The sequence below is a fragment of the Punica granatum genome, chromosome 2, assembly GCF_007655135.1.
Source record: "Punica granatum isolate Tunisia-2019 chromosome 2, ASM765513v2, whole genome shotgun sequence".
NCBI lineage: Eukaryota > Viridiplantae > Streptophyta > Magnoliopsida > Myrtales > Lythraceae > Punica > Punica granatum.
In genome coordinates this window covers 21,809,375-21,818,342 of record NC_045128.1, presented here as the reverse complement: position 1 = coordinate 21,818,342, position 8,968 = coordinate 21,809,375, and the positions used below count along the sequence as shown (strand labels likewise).

Sequence of the window (8,968 nt, the reverse complement as noted above, 5' to 3'; positions counted from 1 at the left end):
TGATATGGCACTAGCTTCGCGTCCTTCGTCTTCCATTGCCCCAACGTTTGGAAAATTGTAAGCATGGAATCACCAAACACTTCTAGTTCCTTCACCTTGAAGTCGATCGCTGCCTGCAGGCCGAGGATGCATGCTTCGTATTCGGCCACGTTATTAGTGCAAGGGAAATCAACCTTTGCTGCGACCGGATAGTAGCGTCCGTCGGGGGATATCAGCACTGCGCCAATGCCGGACCTAGTGGAATTTACTGCGCCGTCGAAATACATCTTCCATGCGAATTTGTTCTCCTCACTGTCCACTTGGAGAATCCCTTCGTCCGGAAAGTCATAGTTGATCGGCATATCGTCTTCGATTGGGAACTCCGCTAAGTGATCCGCAATTGCTTGCCCCTTGATCGACGTGCGGGGCACGTATTCAATGTCGTATTCCGTCAGCTGACATCGCCACTTTGAAATATTCTTCATGGAAGATGGACTATCGAGCAAGTACTTCAGGGGATCCGCTTTAGACAATAAGCGGATAGTATGATAGAGAGTGTACTGCCGGAGTCTTTGCATGACCCACACTAGCGCACAGCACATCTTCTCAATCTCTGGGTAATTGGACTCCCCTTCGGGTGAACTTCTTGCTTAAATAGTAAATGGCGTGTTCTGCGTGCGTAGACTCGTCTTCCTGCCCTAACATGCATCCTAGGGATTGCCGGCGCACTGTCAGATAGAGAATAAGAGGGCGATCTGGAGTAGGCGGGACCAATACCGGGGGTTGAACCAAGTATGCCTTGATAGTGTCGAAGGCCTTCTGACATTCTTCGTCCCACTTAATCGCTGCATTTTTGCGAAGCAAGCGGAAGAGTGGTTGACATTTGTCTGTCAGGTTTGCAATGAAGCGCGCAATGTAGTTCAGCCGTCCCAGAAAGCCTCGTACTTCGCGGACTGTCGATGGTGGAGGTAACTCCCTGATTGCCTTCACCTTGTCGGGATCGGCCTCAATGCCTCGTTCGCTGACCACGAATCCTAACAGTTTCCCTGACTTGGCGCCGAATGTGCACTTTGCCGGGTTAAGGCGAAGCTTGTATTTCTTGAGTCGGTCGAAGAGGCGTTTTAGATTAACGAGGTGATCATCTCCTTCTTTTGATTTAGCAATCATGTCGTCGACGTAGACCTCGATCTCTTTATGCATCATATCGTGGAATAGCGTGACCATGGCCCTTTGGTATGTTGTCCCGGCATTTTTGAGGCCGAAAGGCATGACTCGATAACAGAAAGTGCCCCACATTGTAATGAACGTCGTCTTGATCTTGTCCTCATCGGCCATCCGGATCTGGTTGTATCCGGAGAAGCCATCCATGAAGGAGAACAATGTATGGCGTGCTGTGTTGTCAACTAAGACGTCAATGTGAGGCAGGAGGAAGTTATCCTTGGGGCTGGCCTTGTTGAGGTCCCGATAGTCGACGCAGACTCTGACTTTTCCATCTTTCTTCTCTACCGGCACAATGTTCGCCACCCACTCAGAGTAATTACAAACTTCCAGGAAGCCCGCGTTGATTTGCTTGATGACCTCTTCCTTAATGCGGAGGAGAAGGCCGACTCGCTGACGCCGTAAGTGCTGCCGTTTGGGTGGAAACCTCTCCGTATCTAGCGGAAGGAAGTACTTAACTATTGAGGGATCCAAACCTGGCATGTCGGCATAAGACCAAGCAAAGACTTCTTGGTACTCCTTAAGGAAATCGATCATCCGAGCCCGCTGTGTGGGGTCGAGACCCGTCCCGATTTTCAGAATGTGAGGCTCTTCTTCGGTACCCACGTTGAACTCTTATGTCGGCTCAACTGAAGTGAATTGACGATTCTCAAGGCGGCGCAAACTCTCCTCTATCTCGGGCACTCGACCATCCTCGTCGAGTCCTTCCCCGAAGTATATGGGTCGGGACTCTTCGAGGTGTTCCTCGGATGAGTTCGAATCAACGTGTCGATGATTTGGATTCTAGTGGAGCCTGGCAATTTAAATGAGTAGTCTTAGAAATTTAGAGCGTTGCGAGATAAGTGAAAGAAAAGAGAAAGTAGAAGCGGAAATTCAAAAAAATGCGTGCAGAGATTTTTATTAATGGTGTAAGCATGAAGCCATAACAAAATCCCTCTTCTGTCATGTGGCTTATGGCTATGCCGACACGCGGGGAAACATCAAACACATAGATAGCCTTACACATCGGCGATCACAACCGAGTAGCATGGGACTGAGGTCCAGTTGTTGAGCTCCTCATTCTCCTGTGCAAGGCGGATATGGACCCCTAAAGGAGTCTCCTCAGTGATGGCGCATATGGCTGGCAGATCGACAGGCTCGGCGTTTGAAACCGAGGAGGGGCCGTCAAGAGTACCTCCGATGACGTGTGGCGGTGCGGGAAAAAAGTGAGAGAGTGGGGGAACCGGGATGCCCCTGTTGATCTTCCCATAATGCGCGGCGAGATGGTGGAAGTGTTTGCCCCTACGGGCCTCGATAATTTCGTGGCAGGAAGGGCGAAAACCGAGTCCCCTCCTGTTCTTGTACTCTTCAATCTCGATGGGGCAATTGATCCCCTGCCCCTGTGCTCCAAGCCCGGTACCAGGAACGTAGTTGTGACGCAGAAGGACCTTCCCGACCATGCGGTCAGCACGAGATGGACGAACCTCTCCATAGTCCCGAATGACGGAGATGGTCTCGAATGAATGGAATGGGAGGTTCTCGTCGTCTCCGATGCTAATATAGGGCACAGCCGTTTCCTTGTAGATGGCGTAGTTCTCCCCACCCTTGACCGTAATGAGCCGACCATCCGCGATGAACTTGATCCTTTGGTGCAGGGACGAGGGAACGGCTCCAGCTGAGTGGATCCAGGGTCTCCCGAGGAGCAGGCTAAAAGCATTCGGGATGTCAAGGACCTGAAATGTGACGCTGAATGAGCACGGGCCGACATCGATCAAAAGGTCAATCTCCCCATTCACTTCCCTCCGCGAGCCGTCAAAGGCTCTAACCGCGGTTTTGCTCGGGCGGACGCGGTTGAGGTCCACATTCATTTGCTTCAACGTGGACACTGGGCAAACATTGAGGGCGGAGCCGTTGTCGATCATGACCCGGCCAATGATGAAATTGTTGCACTTGCAGACGATGTGCAACGCCCGTGAGTGTGCCCACCCTTCGGAGGGGAGCTCGTCATCTGAAAATGAGATGGCATTGGAGAAAATCGAGCTGACGGTCTCTTCAATTCGATCTGGGGCTATCTCCTTAGGAACCTGTGCTGCAGTAAGGACCCGTAGGAGGGCTTTTCGGTGTGGCTCTGAACTCAAGAGGAGAGCGAGTAGTGAAATGTGAGCTGGAGACTTACCCATTTGTTCTACTACCTTGTACTCGCTCGCCTTGATCACCTTCATGAAAGCCTCGGCTTCTTCTTCGGTCACCTTCTTCTGCGGGATAGGCGGGGCTTCCGGAGCAGCTCCGGATGCAGCAGGAGCCTTTCCCTTGCCTGCGATCTCAGGGTTCGTGTATACCCGGCCCGAGCGTGTCACGCCCATGACACTGAACTGCTGCTCCAGGTTTCCGACACTTCCTTCGTAAGTCCAAGGGACCTTGCTGTCCTGGTACGGCTCTCGAGCGGGGACTTCTATTATGAAGGGGGTGGGTGCTGCACTAGACCCTGTGAACCCTACGGTGGCTTCCGCGAGGACATACTCGATTATAAATGGAGTAGGGCCCTCCTGTTGGCTCTCGTCCTCTCTCACAGTGCAAATACTGATCATATTGATGGTGGGCCCCGAGCTCGACCCATGATCAGGGAGAGGGTTAGCTTGCACGTTCGGGGGCCTAATGGCATTGAACGAGATCTTTTTACTGTTGATCAACTTCTGAACCTCCTCCCGCAATTTCCAACAGTTGTCGGTGGTGTGACCGGGTGCACCAGAATGGTACTCGCAGCGTAGACTTTGATTTTGGTTTGTAGGAACGAAACTGGGACCGGGAACCGTTGGTCGGATCATTTCGACAGCTAATAGTTGCCTGTATATGTGGGAGAGTGGGGTAGGCAGGGGTGTGAACTGTATGCGCTGCCGAGCTTGCATTGCGCCGCCTTGTTGACCCTGTGGGGCTGGGGCCTGTTGTGTCGGCTGAGGAGTTCTCGAAGCCGGAGGCCTGTACTGCGGGGTCTGAGGAGGAGCGGGAGCGTAATGATGGACGACTTGTTGCGGGGCCGATGGAAATGATGTCGGCGGAGCCGAATAATAAATCGGTTGAGCGGGATGCTGAGATGGATAGGGCGAAGGCGGTGGAGCATACGCGGGGGAGGTAGATGGCGCGGGCGTGAAGCTCACCGAGTACTGTTGCGGCGCGTTGTGGCCCACATTGACGGCATTGACTGATGCCTCCTTACTCCTTCTGCCGCCAGTGGGGGTGGCTGCTGAGGCAGTCCTCCTCGAGGACTCTCCTTCCCCTTTCTTTGTCGGGCCCTCTAACCTTCCGAGTTTGATACCCAGGTCTACCTGCTTCCCGGCCATAATCATCTCCGAGAAAGTAGACTTGTGACCCATGAAGTGAGAGTAGTAAGCCCCCTTGAGAGTCCCATGAAACATTTGGATTTGCTGCGCTTCGCAAATTGGAGGGAAATGTTTTGCTGCTTCCGAACGCCAATTCGTGGCGTAATCCTCAAGCTTCTGCCCCTCTGCCATTTCCATCGTGCTCAACTCGAGGAAGGACGGGGGCGTCTCCATGTTGTACTGATACTGCTCAACAAACTTCTTGGCCAGTTCGGTCCAGGAAGGGATGTCCTCCGCTCGAAGCGACATGAACCAATTAAGGGCCAATTCTGATAGACTTTCTTGGAAAGTGGCGGCGACGAACTGTTCATAGTCCCAGTACTGAAGCATCTTTGTATGATAGTGGCGAAGGTGGTGCCGCGGGTCTTTGGTTCCATCGTATTTCTCGAACTCTGGCATTTTGACTTTCGCGGGTAACTGCATCCCCGGGAAGAGAGTCGAATCTAGATAACTAGTGCTATGTCAGGGATCACTAGCTTGGAGGGCCCTGATAGTCTCTTCCATCTTTTTCATTCTCCTCTCCTGTTCGGTCTCTGTTTCGGGAAAGAAATTTGTGGGTGGAGCTCTGGGGGCCGCTTGAGTCGGCGTGCCCGGTTCGGAGAAAGTAATATTTATGGGAGGTGGAGCTTGGTAGGGGAGGCTGATATGGGGTTGTGGAGCTTGGTGAGGGAAAGGCTCAGTTGTGTGAGCGGGAACAGGAGCACTCGATGTCGGGAAGCCCATCGGCGGAGGAGCAGTATAAACTGTAGCTGGAGCTGGCACGGACACAGGAGGTGGTGCGAACATGGTCGGATCCGGCACGGGAATCGTCATGGGCGGAAGTGAGACAGTTGCTGGAATGGTGGACTGAGGATGGCCGGAGTCGACTGGGTGAATTGCTGGCGCGTGCTTCGGATGAGGAGCGGGCACTGGGATAATTGCTGGCGCGGGGGCGGCCGCTATGTCGCCCTCTGATGCATGAGTTGGCGGGACCCAAGGAGTGGGGTCGACAATTGGCCTGCGTGCAAGAGGCGGGATGGAGCTCAAAGACGCGCGATTTGGTCCCCTGAGCAAGGCCATCATCTCGGCCATATTAGCGGCCATAACGTCAACCGTGTTTTGAAGAGTTGTGACGTTGCCCTCGAGCGTGGCCATGCGAGTAGGATCATGGGCAGGCGGTGGTGCTTGAGTTGCCGACGACGGCGCGTGCATCGGTGGTGGCGGCGAGTGCCCAGGTGGTGGTGGTGCGTACCCCAGCGGTAGTGACATGCTTGATGAAATCGGTTGTGGGAGATGGGCCGAGGGAGTCCCATGATGTGGTGGTGGCGCATTCATCGCGAGCTGTGGAGAATGAACCGGCGTCGGTGGTGTATTCCCTTCGAAGACAGTGAGTTGATTTTCCTCTGCCATTCTTAATTGGAAGCGTGTGGGATACCGGTGGGGCGCCGCCAGTTGTTAATACCTGGATTCCATAAGTGTGTGAGTTTCGATGCAAGAATATTCTTTTTACAATAAACATGTAAAGTAATGAAGAGGGAATGCATGAGATGCATGAATTTTGAAAACTAATGCTGTCATTTGTATTAACTCCGAATGGTTCAAAGTGCAATACAAATTTTGAAAAAATAGTCCTAAATCGATTTTCCACCGTGCCCGGGGAGCAAGCGACCATCGCTATGGAAAGCCCTAGTTCGAGGGCCCAGCGGAGGTGTTTATCCTAGGGTGTATATGGACCCCGCGAGCCCTTTTCCTGGACCTCTCCAAAGCGGCGTTCGCTCGCACCAATTCCTGATCGCGCCTCTGTAGCTCGGCACGGGTCTGGGCGAGCTCTCTCTGTAGTTGGCGCTGATCAACAAGCTGCTCGTCCTTCTCTGCGACTTCCCGACGAAGACGATCTCTTTCTGCTCTGAGATGAGTGAGTTCGGCTTGGATGGCCATATACGGAGTGAGAGTTGCGACGGGTGACCCGCCATCTTCAACTCGCAAAGAGTTGACGAGATCCTCGTGTGCTGCTGGACCCCATCGGTAGAAGCGAATGATGTATTCTTTTGTAGCTTGGAAATCCCGCTCATCAAGGGTCGGATGCTCGGGGAAGTATGGACGCTCAGTAATCACAGTTTGCCACGCATCCAGGACCTGTTTGACGTTACTTTGGCGATCTGCGGGTGTTTGATCCTCCCGCCAAGTATGTTCAAATCTAGTTCGCGCCGTATCCTCGGGGACCGTCTGTAAGCCACCGAGCTGCCTCACTACTCGCGCCGGAAAATAAGTGGTGGACCCCGCATGACTCATGAGTGGGACTCCATAAAAATCAGGACACCTAAGGGCCATGGGTCCGGGTGGCATCCACGCGGCACGCCACTTGAAGCCCCTAGGTGCTATTTCACGAAACATTTTGACCCACTCAGAGACCTTGCGTTCTTCCACACGCAGGAGGGACAACAATCAAGAGATGATCGACTCCGGGCTATTAAAATACATAATCGGGCGCACTAGACCGAAAGGGTTTGCATGGCTTTGAAACCAAATTTGTAAAAGGATGGGGGATCCTCTTATTCTTCGGTCGCGTGTTCTCAATACATGGTCGAAGGACCGAATGGTCTCAGCTACAAGGGCTACCTCGTAACCGCGCCCTCCAACCACTTGGAGGACAACGCTGGCCAAGGCCGCGTCGATGAGACCATGCGAGCGAGGAAATAAAAGGGTCCCGAAAATTAGTAGTAAAACAGCATGACATAAATCCTTTCGAAGAAAATCCCCCTGAACCCTGCGTGCTCGGGACTCAATAAAAAGGAGAAGTTTCTCGATTGTTATCTCCGTGCTGCCGGAGTATGCGAGTTCAGCATTCAAACGAGTCGTCGGAACCCCAAGTAGGGCGTGAGACTAGGGTCGATCGGGCAGTGTGGAAGTTGGGTTCCACAATGCTGTGGGCAACTGTGGTTCGACCGATGAGTGTCCGGTATTCCTCAATGGTCGGCGTGAGCTCGGTACCCTGTATGTCGAAGACGGCGCGACTTGGGTTCCAGAATGTGATGGCGGCCTCGAGGAAATTCCAATCGACGTGTCGGGTAGCCAGCAAGGGAATATCTCCCACGAATGTAGCGATATAGTGGCGGTCAACCGGGCGCAGCGTCGTCCATATGCGGGCAATCTCCTCGAGTGGCGGTATGACTCTGTCAAGGCGTGGGCAGGAGACCGGGCGTGACATCCCTTACCAAGATGAAAGGAAGATCGACTTAAGACTAGTTAATACAAATGACACCCTAATTTTGAAATTGGATGATGCATGCATGTAGAAAATAAAATGCCCACGGCTTAATGAATAGTATACATCGCACATCTCTCTCAAGAACAGAAAAAATTCAATTTGGCACGCAGGCCGACTCAAGGACTGTTGTTGGAGCCGAGTTGGAGGATGGCGTGGAGCTCCTGCAGAATGCATGGTTTTAGTACTACGGGGACCGTGCTACGTAAGGATGGGGGCTCCCGACTCAAGGGTGTCAATTCCTTGAAATCGAGCGGGGATCTTTGGGAGCCTAATCGACGGTCCAACCGTGCGACGTACCCTTACTCGGAACCCCTATCTAACCTGTGTTTCCTAAAATCGATCGTAGGACGCGACCCGTAGGTACCTGAATCTAGTATGATATGCAATGTGCATGCGAGAAATAACGGTGCGTAAAGTAGATAAGCGGGAAATTGCGAAAAACGATAAATAAACAAGCAAACAAAGCAAGCGGGAACGAGCCCGAACCCTCTAAGTGTCCCCAGTGGAGTCGCCAAGCTGTGCGCACCCGAATTTCGTCTCGTCGGGGCACGCATGCACGCGCCTAAACAACGCGGCTTGGGAGTATCCACCTTCCCGGGGACGCGCGACGGACGCACGTGAGAAGGAGTTGCCACTTGCCATTTTACGACCCGAAGGTCGAGGGCCGGCAAGTTACCCGGGTCTAGGGGTACGGGGTACACCTAAGATGCTAAGGCAATGGTCTGTACGGAACCGAAAATTCCGAATTCGGGGGTTCTATTACGTGTGGGCCTATATCCCACACGCCCTTTCGGTACTCTAACTTGTCTAGGGTTGCCATTTTAATTTAATTACCGCTTTATTAAGTTCCGCTCATCTTATGCGTTTTGACACCGTAAATTCGAAGAAACACTCTGACCGTCCACTCTCCGACCGGGATTTTACATGAATATATGTATAATATAAAACCTTACATTGTTCTCTCAAATAAACAAAAGACAACTACAATGACTAAATCCCAGTCGGTTCGCATTCGGCCATGATTTCACTCATGCTTACCGTATAGTTTGAAAAAGACCGAAAATTAAATTAAATTAAATGCGCACTCGGTGTATGGGGTATTGGATCCCGTGATCAACGGTTATGGGCATTGGACCCAGTGTGAATCGAGTCCTACAGGATTGGGCTC

The 8,968-nt window shown here is 52.4% G+C and overlaps 1 protein-coding gene across 1 annotated transcript; it reads right to left on the bottom strand.

Moving 5' to 3' along the window:
* Positions 1-2,195: 2,195 nt before the first annotated feature.
* Positions 2,196-5,942, bottom strand: LOC116193762. Its single transcript, XM_031522510.1, has 3 exons — positions 5,250-5,942; positions 3,426-4,970; positions 2,196-3,260 (listed from the first exon to the last, which is right to left on the bottom strand). Exons 1-3 carry the CDS (start codon positions 5,940-5,942, stop codon positions 2,196-2,198), a joined length of 3,303 nt encoding a protein of 1,100 aa, XP_031378370.1.
* Between the last annotated feature and the right edge of the window lie 3,026 nt (positions 5,943-8,968).